At 45.2% G+C, this 21,593-nt stretch overlaps 1 protein-coding gene across 1 annotated transcript in view; it reads left to right on the plus strand.

Moving 5' to 3' along the window:
• LOC143767794 (formyl peptide receptor-related sequence 1-like) overlaps positions 1–5,617 on the plus strand; it is a 23,492-nt gene extending 17,875 nt beyond the window's left edge. Inside the window, exons 2-3 of the mRNA XM_077256313.1 lie at positions 2,547–2,623; positions 4,642–5,617. Of these exons, the coding sequence (XP_077112428.1) occupies positions 2,547–2,623; positions 4,642–5,617 (1,053 nt within the window). The remainder of the gene's footprint in view (positions 1–2,546; positions 2,624–4,641) is intronic.
• The last annotated feature ends 15,976 nt before the right edge of the window (positions 5,618–21,593 follow it).

The following is a 21,593-nucleotide window of genomic DNA, read 5'->3' on the forward strand; positions in this document are numbered from 1 at the left end:
AGCCTGGTGAACCGTATTCTGGACTGAGGACTCAGAGATCTCCAGTAAAGAGGTAAAGAGACTGCAACCTGGTGTCCTCGTTATTTACCGCGACCTGCACCCCACAACTGCACCGTTACAACATCACTTATTGCACTGGACGTCCCCCACTGACAGACAGGGCCACGGACCGGGTCTAGCCACCGTGACAACCCCAGAGCAGAGACCCAGAGGCCCGGCTCCGGGTACCCCTCGGCCCTGCGGTGGTGTGGGGGGGGGCGCTCCACATGCCCCAGTATAAAATATCTGGTAACATCCAAATGGACTTAAAAAAGTTAACTCATTAGATTCCAAATATTTAATTTGCTAATACCTCCGTAATGGTGAGACAACATCTTTTTTTTTAAGTTTTGTCTGTTCTTCAGCTATTATTTCATAGTCTGCCTTACTGAACATGAACATTTTAATGAACATGTTAAAATTTGAGAGTCCTTATTGGTTGATTCTTTTTAATGGTTAATTGAAAAAATGGTAACAAATTGCAAGATCTCATTTCTTAATATTTTTCTACCTACTGGCTAGCACGGTAATAAGATATATATTTTTAATATTTAACATGAAATATTTGGTGAAAATCCTCTTTCATTGTAACATTTAAAAAATTGCAAAATGCTTCTCTCACAATGGGTTCAAAGCACAAATACTTGTATAAGAGTCAAGAAAAAATGTTTCTATCTTTATATTATGTTTTTTCTATGTTTTGTTTTTTTCATTATAGGGTAGCCATATATTATAACACTGATGTGCTGATGATCACATCAACCCTCCAAATTGTTTATACGGTCATGTTGTGTCTCTTCGCTAGTTTAGTTAATTTCCCAGTGGTCGGCACTCATAGCAGATTATTATTATTCATTTTTATAGCGCCATTTATTCCATGGCGCTTTACATGTGAAAAGGGGGCAAATATAGACAAATACATTAAACATGAGCAAAAAACAAGGTACTAACAGGTACAGAAGGAGGGAGGACCTTGCCCACGAGGGCTCACAATCTACAGGGGATGGGTGAGGATACACTAGGAGAGGGTAGAGCTGGTTGTGCGGTGGTTCAGTAGGTTGAGGATCGCTGCAGGCTGTAGGCTTGTCGGAAGAGGTGGGTTTTCAGGTTCTTTTTGAAGGTTTCTATGGTAGGCGAGAGTCTGGTGTGTTGGAGTAGAGAGTTCCAGAGTATGGGGGAAGCACGGAAGAAGTCTTGGATGCGGTTGTGGGAAGAAGAGATGAGAGGGGAGTAGATAAGGAGATCTTGAGAGGATCGGAGGTTGCGTGTAGGTAAGCACTGGGAGACTATGTCACAGATGTATGGAGGAGACAGGTTGTGGATGGCTTTGGATGTCATAGTGAGGGTTTTGAACTGGAGTCTCTGGAAAATAGGAAGCCAGTAAAGGGCTTGGCATAGGGGAGAGGCTGGGGAATAGCGGGGAGACAGGTAGATTAGTCGGGCAACAGAGTGTAGGATGGATTGGAGTGGTGCCAGTGTGCTAGAGGGAGGCCAGAGAGTAGGAGGTTGCAGTAGTCGAGGCGGGAGTGATGAAAAGGGCATGGACGAGAGTTTTTGTGTGGTCAAGGAATGCGCGGATCCGGGAAATATTTTTGAGTTTGAGATGGCAGGAGGAGGCAAGGGCTTGGATATGTGGCTTGAAAGAGAGGGCAGAGTCGAGGATCACCCCGAGGCACCGGGCGTGTGGGACTGGGGAGAGTGAGCAGCCATTGGCATTGATGGATGGGTCTAGTGGAGGGGTAGAGTGAGGTGGGGGAAAGATGATGAATTCTGTTTTGTCCATGTTCAGTTTTAGAAAGGGAGCAGAAAAGAAGGCTGAAATAGCAGACAGACAGTGTGGGATTTTGGTAAGTAAGGAGGTGAGGTCACAAAAAATGGAGACGCTATGGGTCTCAGAAATTGATGACTTTTTTTCTCTAAACTTTGATTAATTTTTCACCACCTAAATAAAAAGAACCTATACATGTTTGGTATGTACAAACTTGTAAAGACATGGAAAATCATAATGGCAGGTTAGTTTTAGCATTTAGCCAGACTGACAGAAAAATAAAAAAGATCACTTTTTCAGTGTTAGTCTATGAGATTCAGAATGAGCCCAGAAAAACTGAAAAAGTAAAAAAAGGTCACTTGTAAGTATAGTAATACAATTTCTACACACATTAGAGATCGATAACAGAGGAAACAATAGAAAAAAAATGCTGGAGTGGTCCTGATATGGCTGGATCGTCTGCTTGCTACTGACCACTGTTGGTAATAATAGCAGAACCAGGAATGACAGTGGTAACCAGATGCACAGCATCAGCCTGGGCAAGATGATGGGACCAATGTCTCTGCTGAGCAGGCTCCTCTGCGGCTGGGGAAAATGGGTAACTGCAGAGGACATGGTTTGAGATTCCCCTGTTCAGCAGTGGGAACTTGTCACCTAACAGGTTCCTTAATAAAATGAAATGCTGATTACATAACAGTGTGTTGTATTATTATCATCTTTATTTAGTTTTTTTTTATAGGTAATGACTCAGAATGGACTGATGATTGCTGATGATAATGTGACCACATCTAATATAACTTTGGTCTACAACGGCTGGTAGGTTTATGTTCCTAATTCTTTATTTCTCATGAGACATAAGTGCAGACTGCATTCTCATCTATATTCGAGCCTCCTCCACCAATTCCATCAATATTCATGGGGATAAATCAGCTTTACGTGTATGGCAATTGTTTCTACTAAAATGATGGAAACTCTGGTTAACCCATCAGCCCATGTCGTCCATTGAGAGTCAGTGGTGTCTGTGGTGCAGAGGATTCGGCTCTACATTGTGGCTTCTGTATAATAACATAGGTGTCACCAGAGCCAGACAGAGACTTTCTCACTACATTAATTTACTGGGAATATACAGAGGCACAGCATGTGATTTATGCCCCTGTCACGTGATTGTGGGGCAACCAATGGGTTCTCATGACAATAGGTGGGTCTGCAGAAGACCCCCCGTGCCTGTCATTATAAATCTCCTATGAATGTAGTGTTCATATGAGATAATAATTTCTGGTGAAGCCCTGCTATGTGTAGAATAAGCAATTGGATGATCACAGCTTTAATTTTCTTAAGGGGACTAATGAAGCCAGTAAAAAGTGAAATAAAAAAAAATATTAAAAAATAACAAAAATAGAGTACTATGGAGAGTATATTATACGATATGGAGGACTATGGGGTGTGCATTGTATTATATGGAGGACTTTGGGGCACATTATACTACATAGAGGACTATGAGGCACATTATACTATGTGTAGGACTATGGGATGTCCTTTCCTCTATATGCAGGACTATGGGGTGCACATTATTCTATATTGAGGACTATAGGATGCATTATACTACTGTATATGGAAGACTATGGTGTGTATTATAGTATATGGAGGACTTGTGGTGTGAGCTATACTGTATGGAGGACTATGGAAGTTGCATTATACTATATGGAGGACTATGGGGGAGTACATTATACAATTTGGCACACTATGGGGTGCATTATGCTATGTGGAGGTCTATGGGGCACATTATACTAAACAAGCACAATGCTGCCTATCCGTCAGTTGATTGGATTGTTTATGCCAAAACAAAAACTTTGCTCTCAGGCAGCACATCACCAAGTGAAATTTGCAGGTGTGCTGCTGATAACATGATATGGAAAGCGGACTGATTGATCTATTAGTGATCATTGTGTCTCCATCATTACTCCTCAGCCAATATGCCAAGAAACAAGCATCAAATTACTTCAATATTATTGATCATGCTAATTTAATGGCCTGAGCTCAGCTTATGGAAATTGTACCAAAATGGTTCTGTGTGATGCAAAATGTTATTATTTGGGACCCCACTTTTGCCCTGTCTAAAACCAGGTTACTTACTACAGAGTCCACTCATACAATCACCTAATTGACATACAATGCACCCATATATTTTTGGGAATATTGGTATTTGGTAAATGATTAAAAGCCATGCTTCTTACATGCTTTTTTGAGATTACTGTAGTGTACTTTTTCCATCCCTCTTCTTAATCTATTAGGTAGTGGAGAGCAATGACAAAGAGCAGGAGTGACGTGAGAAGTACTGCCAGTTCTCATCAGGGAGATGTCTGTGCTATGTGTCTTCTCATGTGGTCACCCAGTGGTTGTGATGTTTATTGTAGTCTTTCAGGGTTTTTCTGGCCTGGTGCAATATTCTATTACACTGATATTGTAGAATCTTGTGGAAAGTTAAAAATGGAGATATCTCTAGGTTTTGAGCTGTTATACTGAATATCACTCTGGACTAATGGATGTACATTCATATATATTGTAGATAGTCTTATAACTACTCCTACACTTTTTCACCGGAATTGTAAAAGGTTCTTAGGGTTTTCTGGTCAAAGAAAGTCTAAAGGAACAATGATTACTGTGACTTCCTGTCCTAGAATGGGGTGAAATAAGATTATGTGACCACTAGCTCCAGTGTGATCACACTTAGAGGTCTGGTCCGTCCTCCATGTACCCCTTTGTAAATAATTCAGACATTTAGGAAACTATATGGTCTTCATTTCAATAACATCTACCCTATCTTGTCTTCTCAGGTCATCTTATGACTATGACACCTTACAATATTACAGGTACCTTCTGCAGAAGATCTCATTTACTTTATTAAGCATTGCATTTGCTCTCGGGATTATCAGTAATGGATTAGTCATCTGGATTGCCGGATTCAGGATGAAGAAGACAATCAGTGCCGTGTGGTTCCTGAACCTGGCAATCGCGGACTTTCTGTGCTGTGCATCTATCCCTCTGAGAATTCATCAGCAGTCTGTTGCTAGGACACATCCCTCAAATGAGGCACAATGCATATTCAACATCTTTCAGTTTAATCTAAACATGATTGCCAGTGTTCTTCTCCTGACAGCCATGAGTATTGACCGCTTGGTCTCCGTCTTGTGGCCATTTTGGGCCAAAGTTCAAAGAACTTGTAAACTGGTGAGAATCACTGCAGCCATTATTTGGGGACTGAGCTTAGTTGTAGCTTGTTTACTATTTTACTTGTTTAGATACTATTTAGGTGACCTATTTGAATGGTGTCCACTTGGCTTTATCACAGGTCTATATAGCCAAGTGTTAAATCAGACCATTCAGCTGATCAGATTTGTTATAATGTGTGTGATCCCGTTTCTCATCATCTTCACCACTTACGTCACCATTTTCTACAAACTTAGAAAAAGTAAGAGATCCGAGAGATCTCAGAGATCCTCCAGGATCATCACCGCTGTTATATTGTGTTTCTTCATGTGCTGGTTTCCATATTACATCTGGCTGCTAATACCCAGCGACTGGTATTATCTAAATCACCCTCTATTCTATATTTTACACGTTATTATTGTTACTCTGGCTTTTCTTAATAGTTGCACGAACCCAATAATGTATGTATTTATGGGACAAGATTTCCAACAAGGTTCCTTCAGATCCATCCCCTCCAGGCTAGAAAAAGCCTTAAGGGAACCTCCTAATGACCTGTGCCGAGAGCGAGAAGATACTGGAAACACTTACACTACAGATATGTAATATATATTCTTGTCATCTATTGTATTTGCGACCTCTTAACCTCTTGGAGATGTGGCCATTTTTAATTTTTTCACTTCCTTTTTTTTTCTCCTATCACGTAGCCTAACGTGAGATTGAAATTTTGCTGGATGAGTTGTAGTTTGGAAAGGCACCCTTCATTTTACCATATGAAATGCTAAAAAATGGGCATAAAAAATCCCAAGTGAAGTGAAATGTTTAAAAGAAGTTAGAATTCCACCATATTTATTTTTGTTTTGTTTTTATATCACTCATTGAGCACATGACCTGGCAGCATGATTCCCCCCTCATTAAAATTATGGTGGTTCGAAATAAATAGATAGATCTGGGCGCAAATCAGCCTGAGTCAAATGTCTCGAAATTTGAGATTTCACACAAATTCAAAAATTTTGAGATTCAATCTGTAATTAGCGGGAAAAAAAAACATAACCTTGCCTGGCACCATTTCCCACAATGCTCGAGCATCAGAGAGTGGAACAATGTTGCTATTTATGGCCGTGCGGGTCTCCCTATAAAGTGCTACAGCTATGACATACAGTAAATCCTAAAGAGGTCATCAATACCTGGGACATCACAGATCAGTGGTTCTCAGAGGAGCACAGTTTTTAGCTTTATTGAGTTAACAAGATCAAAAAGACCTGTAGCATTGGAAGATCGAGTTAAGAAAGAATCAGAGAGGGGAACAAACATTACTTAATTCATTTATATTGTGAGGGGTTGATTCACTTGGCTGCTTGCAAAGGTAGACTCAGGAACGCCTTTTGAGGTAAATCGCTGGCTGGTTTACTAAAGGACATCATAAACCATAGCAGCATTGAAGAAAGCAAACATGGCCATTCCGGCCTATTGGCAAAACAAAGCAAAAATAAAGTTCAAAAGAGTTCTTTCCCTGCAGGTTTCATCTGTAGGTAACCCACAAAGTCCTCAGCTCCTCCTGGAGCCACGTAGGAGTTCATTTTCTCCCCAGACACACACGAAACAGAAACTCTCATGTCCACCTATTTAACCTAAACCATGTGATGATCACATGATCGTGACATCATCCCAGATCCTGTCAGTACATATCCACCTAAAAGCAGCCCATGTAAGCAACTTTACTTTAACCCTCTCAACACGTAGTGTGCTGGAGGAAACATCTCCTGGTTTCACATCACTGATGCCATTATGCACAGTGACACATATCTCCCCTCATACACTGTGCCAGTGACCCTGTCACAAGATATAAACTTGTTTATTTTATTTTTCTATGTGATAATCTATTTATTCATTTATTTATTTAAAGATTTAATATACATTTTATCCGATCTGCGAATCAATGACTAAGAGAAAGCTGAGAGAAAATATTTGAGTGATTAACAATAAACAGGATAAAGACACAAATAAGAGCAGGTAACGATAGGTCTGAATAAATCATACTCTGACACCTGCCAAAGGAGCTCATGTTCGGGCAATAGTGGGGGATGAACACTTGTTCCTGGTGGTGTTTAAAGGGATATTTTCATCAGCATTTTGCAATATAGATTAAACCCACCATCTTTAATTGGCCTATTACCAAATTTGTGTACAAGACCCTCCTGCATATCTCCAAACATACTTTTTATAAGTTTCTTGATCCATATGTTAATGAGCATGTTTTGGCCTGTAGGACATCTGTGGTCTGAGGGCTGCACCTTCTCTATGAGCACAATCACCTTCCTACTGCCTTGATTGAAGAAGATGAAGCATCATCCATAAATCCTTCTGAATCTTGCAGAAGCAAGGCTGAAGTTCAGGTCTGAGCAGGTGCCCTTTCTTTTTCACTTTCCGGGTCCAAAGTTCTGTAACGCACCTGTGCCGATTGGCAGGAAGTGAAATAGGTGAATTGGCAAAATTCATGAGAACTTGAGGATGACATAGGCCAATCAAGGCTGTGGGAAAGTGATTCTGACAATAGAGGAGGCACCAGGCCTGACCCTGACTCCTGTTTCAGCCCTATGCTGAAACCTCCACCTGCCACCCAGTGATTAGACCACACACCAACCTCAACAGATAGTACAGACAGGGAAAACTAAAAACGCACCACGCCACAGTCACACAGGAAAACACTATAACGTGCACAGGGCAAAACAAATACAAATATAGGAAGGAGAAATATGACAAAGGATAATACACCACCAGATACGATATTTCTACTCCAAGACCACCACTCCAGACTGGAATCACTAGGCACGAGGCACAAGGTATAATCGGTGATGCCCAAAGTCCAGCAGAACTATTTAAAGGCAGTGGGCGTGACCCAGCCTCCAACCCGAGTACCAGCTAAATTAACCCCGGACAACCTAGATAAAATCTAGTAGGCGCCACTGAGCGTATAGTGGATGAATGCAGAATTACCGCTGTCTGTCGGACGCCCTAGTGTGAATAGCATCCTACATGACAGTACCCCGCCTTCTACGAGGGACCCCATGGCCCTCACGACTTATAGGACCCGGCTTGTCCGGATGGCGGCGGTGAAACATACTGATCAGCCGGTCCGCATGAATGTCCGAGGCTGGTACCCAAGATCTCTCCTCTGGGCCATAACCACGCCAGTGTACCCGGTACTGTAATGTGCGGCGCACTACACGAGAGTCAACCACCTTTGAGACTTCAAATTCCAAATTGCCATCCACCAAAACTGGAGATGGTGTCGGTGTCGCGTCCACGGAACCCACCACCTTCTTTAATAACGATCTGTGGAACACGTTGTGTATCTTATAAACCGTAGGAAGCTCCAATCGGTAGGCTACCGGGTTAATGATGGCGGCGACACTAAATGGACCAATAAACCTTGGACCTAATTTCAGGGATGGTATTTTGAGTTTTATGTTTTTTGTGGACAACCACACCCAGTCACCCACACTCAGGTCCGGACCTGGCACACGTCTACTGTCAGCCACACGTTTGTACCTAGCACCCACACTCAGCAAGCGCTGTTTCACTCTCCTCCAGACAGAGGACAGTTGTGCTCCTAACTGGTCCTCCTCCGGGACGCCAGCAGAGACCCCCTGACGCAGAGTACAAAATTGAGGATGATACCCGTAAACACAAAAGAACGGGGACTCCCCAGACGATTCCTGGCGGTGATTATTTATGGCAAACTCAGCCAACGGAAGGAACGTTGACCACTCCTCCTGATTGTCAGAAACAAAGCAGCGTAAATACTGCTCCAAATTCTGGTTCATACGCTCGGTCTGACCATTTGACTGAGGATGAAACGCAGAAGAATGCGACAACTTGATCCCCAGCCATGAGCAAAATGCTTTCCAAAATTTTGCCACAAACTGAGTACCTCTATCAGACACGATGTCAGACAGAACACCGTGAAGTCTGACCACCTCTTGCACAAATACCTGAGCCAGAGTCTTCACGTTAGGCAACAACGGCAAGGACACAAAGTGCGACATCTTTGAGAACCGATCAACAACCACCAAGATGACCGTGTTCCCAGCTGAGGAGGGCAGGTCTGTAATAAAATCCATGGAGATCTCCGTCCATGGCCTACTTGGTACCCCTAGAGGATGTAATGTGCCAGCAGTACAGGAGCGAGGCGTCTTAGCCCTAGCACACGTGGTACATGCTGATACGTACGAGACTACGTCCTGTCGGATTTTGGGCCACCAAAACTGACGCGACACCAACTCCAAGGTACCCCTAACCCCTGGATGGCCAGCCAGAACAGTATCATGATGCTCACCCAACACCTTTAGGCAAAGATGGAGAGGTACAAACGATTTGTTAATGGGAAGCTCTGGTGGTACCTCCTCCTGAGCCTCGGCAATCACAGCCTCAACCTCTGTCATGAGAGCTGAGACCACTACATCCTTTTGGAGGATGGGTACCGGATCTTCCCAAGGTTCTCCCCCTGGAAAAAACCTGGATAAAGCATCTGCCTTAGTGTTCTTAGACCCCGGTCGGTAAGTAACAAAGAAGTTGAATCGCGTGAAAAACAACGCCCAACGAGTCTGCCTGGGGGACAGACGCTTGGCTGACTCTAAATAAAGCAGATTTTAATGGTCGGTGATAACTGTAACCTGGTGGACCGACCCCTCCAAGAAGTGTCGCCATTCCTCAAAAGCCAACTTGATAGCCAACAACTCCCTGTTGCCGATATCGTAGTTACATTCAGCGGGCGACAGCTTCTTGGAAAAGTAGGCGAATGGACGCAACTCGCCCAAGGATGAGCCTTGTGACAGCACCGCCCCCACTCCAACCTCAGACGCATCGACTTCCACGGTAAATGGTTTTGATACATCTGGTTGCACCAGAATGGGGCCGAAGCAAAACTGTTCTTCAGAAATTCGAATGCGCGCACAGCAGCCTCAGACCAGGCGGAGAAATTGGTACCCTTTTTTGTCATGTCAGTAAGCGGTTTAGCAATGGTAGAAAAATCTTTGATAAACTTTCTATAATAGTTAGAAAACCCAAGGAACCGCTGAAGCGCTTTTAGGTTATCAGGCTGTTCCCAACGCAGCACCGCTTGTACCTTAGCGGCGTCCATTTTAAACCCTGAAGCAGACACAATATAACCCAAGAAAGGCAACTCCTGAACCAAAAATACACATTTCTCAAGTTTTGCATAGAGCTTATTCTCTCTGAGTAGCTGTAACACCTGCCTCACATGCTCTAAATGAGTATCACGGTCGCATGAATAAATGAGAATGTCATCCAGGTACACAATAATGAATTTCCCCAGGATATGCGAGAACACATCATTTATGAAATGTTGAAATACTGCAGGCGCGTTAGTCAACCCAAATGGCATCACCAAATTTTCAAAATGACCCTCAGGAGTATTAAAAGCCGTCTTCCACTCATCACCTTGACGGACTCTTATGAGGTTGTACGCCCCCCTGAGGTCAAGCTTGGAGAACCACTTAGCACCAGCCACCTGGTTGAACAAGTCAGGTATCAGTGGCATAGGGTATGGATCACGAACCGTAATCTGGTTTAACTCCCTGAAATCCAGACACGGGATTAGTCCGCCATCTTTCTTCTTAACGAAGAAGAACCCCACTGCCACAGGCGTGGACGAAGGCCTGATGTGCCCTTTGCTCAAACTCTCAGCAATGTAGTCTTTTAAAGCTTGCCTCTCCGGACCAGAGATGTTAAACATTCTTGCTTTCGGCAATTTGGCCCCTGGTTTAAACCTAATAGTACAGTCATAGGGGCGATGTGGTGGCAATTCTGAGCAACCCTTCTCTGAGAACACATCCGCGAAATCAAGCAGTGACTCAGGAATGCTAGGAGTCACAGCGGACACACGTGGCCAGGCAATTCTCCTGGCAGAATCCGCTCCACTGGATTATGTCCTGAGTTTTCCAGTCAATCACCGGGTTGTGCATAGATAACCATGGAAAACCCAGAACCATTTGTGCAGGAAGATTACTGAGCACCCTAACAGTAACCTGCTCAAAATGTAGGACACCAATGTGGAGTTTTACCTCAGCCACAAACTCAGTAATCTCCCCCTGTGGGAGAGGAGCCGAATTGATGGTGACCACCCGGATAGGATGAGGCAGTTTTTTGACCGTGAACCCGGCCGTGCGCGCAAACTCCTCATCAATGAGATTAGTGGCCGAACCACTATCCACAAAAACAGTGATTGGCAGCTCTCTGCCAGCGATCATAACTTTGGCAGGAAGCATACATTGAGAGACCACAATGGAAGATATGCATAAGCTCAGATTGGCCTCTTCCACACCCTCTGAGCTTAGTAGTTTTCCGCCGTTGCGCTTTTCTTAGATAACTGAGGACAATCATTTACATAATGCCCATTTTTACCACAGCAAAAACAGGCTCCCTGCTTCCTGAGCGAGGGGGCTCGATGATGTGACACACCTGCGATTTGCATAGGCTCCGTGGGCTCACCTGCAGCAACCTCACGTGCACCTACGCCCTCCCCCATAGGCGGCGTCTCTTGCGCCCCCTGACGCAAACGGCGATCAATGCGGACAACAAGACTCATAGCAGACTCTAGAGAAGCAGGAGTCTCATACATCAGAAGGGCTTGTTTAACCCTTCTCGAAACCCCATGAACAAACTGACTCCGCAGCGCGGGGTCATTCCACTGTGTGTCCACCGCCCAGCGGCGAAATTCAGAACTGTAATCCTCTGCCATTCACTCCCCTTGGCGGAGAGCGCGAATTTTAGATTCTGCTAGAGCCATTCTGTCAGGATCATCATAAATGAACCCAAGAGCAGAAATAAAACTCTCCACTGAGTTAAATGCAGCTGAATCAGATGGTAAAGAAAATGCCCAAGCTTGAGGGTCTCCGTTCAGTAAAGACAATACCAGGCCCACACGTTGAGCCTCATTACCTGAGGAAATCAGGCGCATGCGAAAAAATAATTTCCAAGCTTCACGAAAAACAACAAATTTACTGCGTTCCCCAGCAAACCTCTCAGGTAAAGGAATCTTTGGCTCTGCAACTCTACCTGCAGTTTCAGCTTGCACATTAGATACTACTAGACCCTGTTGCAACTCCCTTCAACTCAGTGACCTGTAAGGACAGTGCCTCCAACTGGTGGGTTATGGAAGTCATAGGATCCATGGAATACAACATTTTGGGGTCGATTATAATGTCACGGGGGTACTGGGTAGACTAAGGCTGGTTACCCGGGCCCCTGCGATATCCCTCAGACTAGGGAAAACCCTGTCTGTCCCTCTCCCAGAATTTACACTAATGGTGTGCTTGTCTGGGCCACCAGGCCTGACCCTGACTCCTGTTTCAGCCCTATGCTGAAACCTCCACCCGCCACCCAATGATTAGACCACACACCAACCTCAACAGATAGTACAGACAGGGAAAATTAAAAACGCACCACGCCGCAGTCACACAGGAAAACACTATAACGTGCACTGGGCAAAACAAATACAAATATAGGAAGGAGAAATATGACAAAGGATAATACACCCCCAGATACGATATTTCTACTCCAAGACCACCACTCCAGACTGGAATCACTAGGCATGAGGCACAAGGTATAATCGGTGATGCCCAAAGTCCAGCAGAACTATTTAAATGCAGTGGGCGTGACCCAGCCTCCAAACCGAGTACCAGCTAAATTAACCCCGGACAACCTAGATAAAATCTAGTAGGCGCCACTGAGCGTATAGTGGATGAATGCAGAATTACCGCTGTCTGTCGGACGCCCTAGTGTGAATAGCATCCTACATGACAGTACCCCACCTTCTACGAGGGACCCCATGGCCCTCACGACTTATAGGACCCGGCTTGTCCGGATGGCGGCGGTGAAACATACTGACCAGCCGGTCTGCATGAATGTCCGAGGCTGGTACCCAAGATCTCTCCTCTGGCCCATAACCACGCCAGTGTACCAGGTACTGTAATGTGCGGCGCACTACACGAGAGTCAACCACCTTTGAGACTTCAAATTCCAAATTGCCATCCACCAAAACTGGAGATGGTGTCGGTGTCGCGTCCACGGAACCCACCACCTTCTTTAATAACGATCTGTGGAACACGTTGTGTATCTTATAAACCGTAGGAAGCTCCAATCGGTAGGCTACCGGGTTAATGATGTGACACATATCTCCCCTCATACACTGTGCCAGTGACCCTGTCACAAGATATAAACTTGTTTATTTTATTTTTCTATGTGATAATCTATTTATTCATTTATTTATTTAAAGATTTAATATACATTTTATCCGATCTGCGAATCAATGACTAAGAGAAAGCTGAGAGAAAATATTTGAGTGATTAACAATAAACCAGATAAAGACACAAATAAGAGCAGGTAACGATAGGTCTGAATAAATCATACTCTGACACCTGCCAAAGGAGCTCATGTTCGGGCAATAGTGAGGGATGAACACTTGTTCCTGGTGGTGTTTAAAGGGATATTTTCATCAGCATTTTGCAATATAGATTAAACCCACCATCTTTAATTGGCCTATTACCAAATTTGTATACAAGACCCTCCTGCATATCTCCAAACATACTTTTTATAAGTTTCTTGATCCATATGTTAATGAGCATGTTTTGGCCTGTAGGACATCTGTGGTCTGAGGGCTGCACCTTCTCTATGAGCACAATCACCTTCCTACTGCCTTGATTGAAGAAGATGAAGCATCATCCATAAATCCTTCTGAATCTTGCAGAAGCAAGGCTGAAGTTCAGGTCTGAGCAGGTGCCCTTTCTTTTTCACTTTCCGGGTCCAAAGTTCTGTAACGCACCTGTGCCGATTGGCAGGAAGTGAAATAGGTGAATTGGCAAAATTCGTGAGAACTTGAGGATGACATAGGCCAATCAAGGCTGTGGGAAAGTGATTCTGACAATAGAGGAGGCACCAGGCCTGACCCTGACTCCTGTTTCAGCCCTATGCTGAAACCTCCACCTGCCACCCAGTGATTAGACCACACACCAACCTCAACAGATAGTACAGACAGGGAAAACTAAAAACGCACCACGCCGCAGTCACACAGGAAAACACTATAACGTGCACAGGGCAAAACAAATACAAATATAGGAAGGAGAAATATGACAAAGGATAATACACCACCAGATACGATATTTCTACTCCAAGACCACCACTCCAGACTGGAATCACTAGGCACGAGGCACAAGGTATAATCGGTGATGCCCAAAGTCCAGCAGAACTATTTAAAGGCAGTGGGCGTGACCCAGCCTCCAACCCGAGTACCAGCTAAATTAACCCCGGACAACCTAGATAAAATCTAGTAGGCGCCACTGAGCGTATAGTGGATGAATGCAGAATTACCGCTGTCTGTCGGACGCCCTAGTGTGAATAGCATCCTACATGACAGTACCCCGCCTTCTACGAGGGACCCCATGGCCCTCACGACTTATAGGACCCGGCTTGTCCGGATGGCGGCGGTGAAACATACTGACCAGCCGGTCCGCATGAATGTCCGAGGCTGGTACCCAAGATCTCTCCTCTGGGCCATAACCACGCCAGTGTACCCGGTACTGTAATGTGCGGCGCACTACATGAGAGTCAACCACCTTTGAGACTTCAAATTCCAAATTGCCATCCACCAAAACTGGAGATGGTGTCGGTGTCGCGTCCACGGAACCCACCACCTTCTTTAATAACGATCTGTGGAACACGTTGTGTATCTTATAAACCGTAGGAAGCTCCAATCGGTAGGCTACCGGGTTAATGATGGCGGCGACACTAAATGGACCAATAAACCTTGGACCTAATTTCAGGGATGGTATTTTGAGTTTTATGTTTTTTGTGGACAACCACACCCAGTCACCCACACTCAGGTCCGGACCTGGCACACGTCTACTGTCAGCCACACGTTTGTACCTAGCACCCACACTCAGCAAGCACTGTTTCACTCTCCTCCAGACAGATGACAGTTGTGCTCCTAACTGGTCCTCCTCCGGGATGCCAGCAGACACCCCCTGACGCAGAGTACAAAATTGAGGATGATACCCGTAAACACAAAAGAACGGGGACTCCCCAGACGATTCCTGGCGGTGATTATTTATGGCAAACTCAGCCAACGGAAGGAACGTTGACCACTCCTCCTGATTGTCAGAAACAAAGCAGCGTAAATACTGCTCCAAATTCTGGTTCATACGCTCGGTCTGACCATTTGACTGAGGATGAAACGCAGAAGAATGCGACAACTTGATCCCCAGCCATGAGCAAAATGCTTTCCAAAATTTTGCCACAAACTGAGTACCTCTATCAGACACGATGTCAGACGGGACACCGTGAAGTCTGACCACCTCTTGCACAAATACCTGAGCCAGAGTCTTCACGTTAGGCAACAACGGCAAGGACACAAAGTGCGACATCTTTGAGAACCGATCAACAACCACCAAGATGACCGTGTTCCCAGCTGAGGAGGGCAGGTCTGTAATAAAATCCATGGAGATCTCCGTCCATGGCCTACTTGGTACCCCTAGAGGATGTAATGTGCCAGCAGTACAGGAGCGAGGCGTCTTAGCCCTAGCACACGTGGTACATGCTGATACGTACGAGACTACGTCCTGTCGGATTTTGGGCCACCAAAACTGACGCGACACCAACTCCAAGGTACCCCTAACCCCTGGATGGCCAGCCAGAACAGTATCATGATGCTCACCCAACACCTTTAGGCAAAGATGGAGAGGTACAAACGATTTGTTAATGGGAAGCTCTGGTGGTACCTCCTCCTGAGCCTCGGCAACCTAAGCCTCAACCTCTGTCATGAGAGCTGAGACCACTACATCCTTTTGGAGGATGGGTACCGGATCTTCCCAAGGTTCTCCCCCTGGAAAACACCTGGATAAAGCATCTGCCTTAGTGTTCTTAGACCCCGGTCGGTAAGTAACAAAGAAGTTGAATCGCGTGAAAAACAACGCCCAACGAGTCTGCCTGGGGGACAGACGCTTGGCTGACTCTAAATAAAGCAGATTTTAATGGTCGGTGATAACTGTAACCTGGTGGACCGACCCCTCCAAGAAGTGTCGCCATTCCTCAAAAGCCAACTTGATAGCCAACAACTCCCTGTTGCCGATATCGTAGTTACATTCGGCGGGCGACAGCTTCTTGGAAAAGTAGGCGAATGGACGCAACTCGCCCAAGGATGAGCCTTGTGACAGCACCGCCCCCACTCCAACCTCAGACGCATCGACTTCCACGGTAAATGGTTTTGATACATCTGGTTGCACCAGAATGGGGCCGAAGCAAAACTGTTCTTCAGAAATTCGAATGCGCGCACAGCAGCCTCAGACCAGGCGGAGAAATTGGTACCCTTTTTCGTCATGTCAGTAAGCGGTTTAGCAATGGTAGAAAAATCTTTGATAAACTTTCTATAATAGTTAGAAAACCCAAGGAACCGCTGAAGCGCTTTTAGGTTATCAGGCTGTTCCCAACGCAGCACCGCTTGCACCTTAGCGGCGTCCATTTTAAACCCTGAAGCAGACACAATATAACCCAAGAAAGGCAACTCCTGAACCAAAAATACACATTTCTCAAGTTTTGCATAGAGCTTATTCTCTCTGAGTAGCTGTAACACCTGCCTCACATGCTCTAAATGAGTATCACGGTCGCATGAATAAATGAGAATGTCATCCAGGTACACAATAATGAATTTCCCCAGGATATGCGAGAACACATCATTTATGAAATGTTGAAATACTGCAGGCGCGTTAGTCAACCCAAATGGCATCACCAAATTTTCAAAATGACCCTCAGGAGTATTAAAAGCCGTCTTCCACTCATCACCTTGACGGACTCTTATGAGGTTGTACGCCCCCCTGAGGTCAAGCTTGGAGAACCACTTAGCACCAGCCACCTGGTTGAACAAGTCAGGTATCAGTGGCATAGGGTATGGATCATGAACCGTAATCTGGTTTAACTCCCTGAAATCCAGACACGGGATTAGTCCGCCATCTTTCTTCTTAACGAAGAAGAACCCCGCTGCCACAGGCGTGGACGAAGGCCTGATGTGCCCTTTGCTCAAACTCTCAGCAATGTAGTCTTTTAAAGCTTGCCTCTCAGGACCAGAGATGTTAAACATTCTTGCTTTCGGCAATTTGGCCCCTGGTTTAAACCTAATAGTACAGTCATAGGGGCGATGTGGTGGCAATTCTGAGCAACCCTTCTCTGAGAACACATCCGCGAAATCAAGCAGTGACTCAGGAATGCTAGGAGTCACAGCGGACACACATGGCCAGGCAATTCTCCTGGCAGAATCTGCTCCACTGGATTATGTCCTGAGTTTTCCAGTCAATCACCGGGTTGTGCATAGATAACCATGGAAAACCCAGAACCATTTGTGCAGGAAGATTACTGAGCACCCTAACAGTAACCTGCTCAAAATGTAGGACACCAATGTGGAGTTTTACCTCAGCCACAAACTCAGTAATCTCCCCCTGTGGGAGAGGAGCAGAATTGATGGTGACCACCCGGATAGGATGAGGCAGTTTTTTGACCGTGAACCCGGCCGTGCGCGCAAACTCCTCATCAATGAGATTAGTGGCCGAACCACTATCCACAAAAACAGTGATTGGCAGCTCTCTGCCAGCGATCATAACTTTGGCAGGAAGCATACATTGAGAGACCACAATGGAAGATATGCATAAGCTCAGATTGGCCTCTTCCACACCCTCTGAGCTTAGTAGTTTTCCGCCGTTGCGCTTTTCTTAGATAACTGAGGACAATCATTTACATAATGCCCATTTTTACCACAGCAAAAACAGGCTCCCTGCTTCCTGAGCGAGGGGGCTCGATGATGTGACACACCTGCGATTTGCATAGGCTCCGTGGGCTCACCTGCAGCAACCTCACGTGCACCTACGCCCTCCCCCATAGGCGGCGTCTCTTGCGCCCCCTGACGCAAACGGCGATCAATGCGGACAACAAGACTCATAGCAGACTCTAGAGAAGCAGGAGTCTCATACATCAGAAGGGCTTGTTTAACCCTTCTCGAAACCCCATGAACAAACTGACTCCGCAGCGCGGGGTCATTCCACTGTGTGTCCACCGCCCAGCGGTGAAATTCAGAACTGTAATCCTCTGCCATTCACTCCCCTTGGCGGAGAGCGCGAATTTTAGATTCTGCTAGAGCCATTCTGTCAGGATCATCATAAATGAACCCAAGAGCAGAAAAAAAACTCTCCACTGAGTTAAATGCAGCTGAATCAGATGGTAAAGAAAATGCCCAAGCTTGAGGGTCTCCGTTCAGTAAAGACAATACCAGGCCCACACGTTGAGCCTCATTACCTGAGGAAATCAGGCGCATGCGAAAAAATAATTTCCAAGCTTCACGAAAAACAACAAATTTACTGCGTTCCCCAGCAAACCTCTCAGGTAAAGGAATCTTTGGCTCTGCAACTCTACCTGCAGTTTCAGCTTGCACATTAGATACTACTAGACCCTGTTGCAACTCCCTTCAACTCAGTGACCTGTAAGGAAAGTGCCTCCAACTGGTGGGTTATGGAAGTCATGGGATCCATGGAATACAACATTTTGGGGTCGATTATAATGTCACGGGGGTACTGGGTAGACTAAGGCTGGTTACCCGGGCCCCTGCGATATCCCTCAGACTAGGGAAAACCCTGTCTGTCCCTCTCCCAGAATTTACACTAATGGTGTGCTTGTCTGGGCCACCAGGCCTGACCCTGACTCCTGTTTCAGCCCTATGCTGAAACCTCCACCCGCCACCCAATGATTAGACCACACACCAACCTCAACAGATAGTACAGACAGGGAAAATTAAAAACGCACCACGCCGCAGTCACACAGGAAAACACTATAACGTGCACTGGGCAAAACAAATACAAATATAGGAAGGAGAAATATGACAAAGGATAATACACCCCCAGATACGATATTTCTACTCCAAGACCACCACTCCAGACTGGAATCACTAGGCACGAGGCACAAGGTATAATCGGTGATGCCCAAAGTCCAGCAGAACTATTTAAATGCAGTGGGCGTGACCCAGCCTCCAAACCGAGTACCAGCTAAATTAACCCCGGACAACCTAGATAAAATCTAGTAGGCGCCACTGAGCGTATAGTGGATGAATGCAGAATTACCGCTGTCTGTCGGACGCCCTAGTGTGAATAGCATCCTACATGACAGTACCCCACCTTCTACGAGGGACCCCATGGCCCTCACGACTTATAGGACCCGGCTTGTCCGGATGGCGGCGGTGAAACATACTGACCAGCCGGTCCGCATGAATGTCCGAGGCTGGTACCCAAGATCTCTCCTCTGGCCCATAACCACGCCAGTGTACCAGGTACTGTAATGTGCGGCGCACTACACGAGAGTCAACCACCTTTGAGACTTCAAATTCCAAATTGCCATCCACCAAAACTGGAGATGGTGTCGGTGTCGCGTCCACGGAACCCACCACCTTCTTTAATAACGATCTGTGGAACACGTTGTGTATCTTATAAACCGTAGGAAGCTCCAATCGGTAGGCTACCGGGTTAATGATGTGACACATATCTCCCCTCATACACTGTGCCAGTGACCCTGTCACAAGATATAAACTTGTTTATTTTATTTTTCTATGTGATAATCTATTTATTCATTTATTTATTTAAAGATTTAATATACATTTTATCCGATCTGCAAATCAATGACTAAGAGAAAGCTGAGAGAAAATATTTGAGTGATTAACAATAAACCGGATAAAGACACAAATAAGAGCAGGTAACGATAGGTCTGAATAAATCATACTCTGACACCTGCCAAAGGAGCTCATGTTCGGGCAATAGTGAGGGATGAACACTTGTTCCTGGTGGTGTTTAAAGGGATATTTTCATCAGCATTTTGCAATATAGATTAAACCCACCATCTTTAATTGGCCTATTACCAAATTTGTATGCAAGACCCTCCTGCATATCTCCAAACATACTTTTTATAAGTTTCTTGATCCATATGTTAATGAGCATGTTTTGGCCTGTATGACATCTGTGGTCTGAGGGCTGCACCTTCTCTATGAGCACAATCACCTTCCTACTGCCTTGATTGAAGAAGATGAAGCATCATCCATAAATCCTTCTGAATCTTGCAGAAGCAAGGCTGAAGTTCAGGTCTGAGCAGGTGCCCTTTCTTCTTCACTTTCCGGGTCCAAAGTTCTGTAACGCACCTGTGCCGATTGGCAGGAAGTGATATACAGTGGGGCAAAAAAGTATTTAGTCAGTCAGCAATAGTGCAAGTTCCACCACTTAAAAAGATGAGAGGCGTCTGTAATTTACATCATAGGTAGACCTCAACTATGGGAGACAAACTGAGAAAAAATAATCCAGAAAATCACATTGTCTGTTTTTTTATCATTTTATTTGCATATTATGGTGGGAAATAAGTATTTGGTCAGAAACAAACAATCAAGATTTCTGGCTCTCACAGACCTGTAACTTCTTCTTTAAGAGTCTCCTCTTTCCTCCACTCATTATCTGTAGTAATGGCACCTGTTTAAACTTGTTATCAGTATAAAAAGACACCTGTGCACACCCTCAAACAGTCTGACTCCAAACTCCACTATAGTGAAGACCAAAGAGCTGTCAAAGGACACCAGAAACAAAATTGTAGCCCTGCACCAGGCTGGGAAGACTGAATCTGCAATAGCCAACCAGCTTGGAGTGAAGAAATCAACAGTGGGAGCAATAATTAGAAAATGGAAGACATTCAAGACCACTGATAATCTCCCTCGATCTGGGGCTCCACGCAAAATCCCACCCTGTGGGGTCAGAATGATCACAAGAACGGTGAGCAAAAATCCCAGAACCACGCGGGGGGACCTAGTGAATGAACTGCAGAGAGCTGGGACCAATGTAACAAGGCCTACCATAAGTAACACACTACGCCACCATGAACTCAGATCCTGCAGTGCCAGACGTGTCCCACTGCTTAAGCCAGTACATGTCCGGGCCCGTCTGAAGTTTGCTAGAGAGCATTTGGATGATCCAGAGGAGTTTTTGGAGAATGTCCTATGTGTTGTGAATTCTGTTTGTGGGCTCCCCCGGTGGTGTTTTATGGTAGTGCCACTTATTTGCCTTCTTCTATCCTTGATCACCTGTTGCCACCCATTAGGGGAGTTTCCTATTTAAGGCTGCTTGGCTGCTGGTCCTATGCCGGCCAGCAATGTATCAGTAGCATTCTGTTGCATTCTCCTGCCTCAAGCTCCTGTTCAGCTAAGTTGAATTTTGTTTCTTGTTTATGCTATTTTTGTCCAGCTATCTGCAACGTGACTCTCTGTAGCTGGAAGCTCTCGTGGACTGAAATTGCCACTCCAGTGGCATGAGTTGTCACTGGAGTTTTAAAGTAATTTCAGGATGGTGTTTTTGAGTAGTGTTTTGAAGTTGACCGTGAAGTAACTCTTTCCTGTACTTCTGCTATCTAGAAAGCGGACCTCACTGTGCTAAATCTGCTGTTCATCCTACGTATGTCTTTTCCTCTTGACTCACCGTCAATATTTGTGGGGGGCTGCTAT

This window comes from Ranitomeya variabilis, chromosome 4 (assembly GCF_051348905.1).
Source record: "Ranitomeya variabilis isolate aRanVar5 chromosome 4, aRanVar5.hap1, whole genome shotgun sequence".
In the NCBI taxonomy this organism is placed as follows: domain Eukaryota; kingdom Metazoa; phylum Chordata; class Amphibia; order Anura; family Dendrobatidae; genus Ranitomeya; species Ranitomeya variabilis.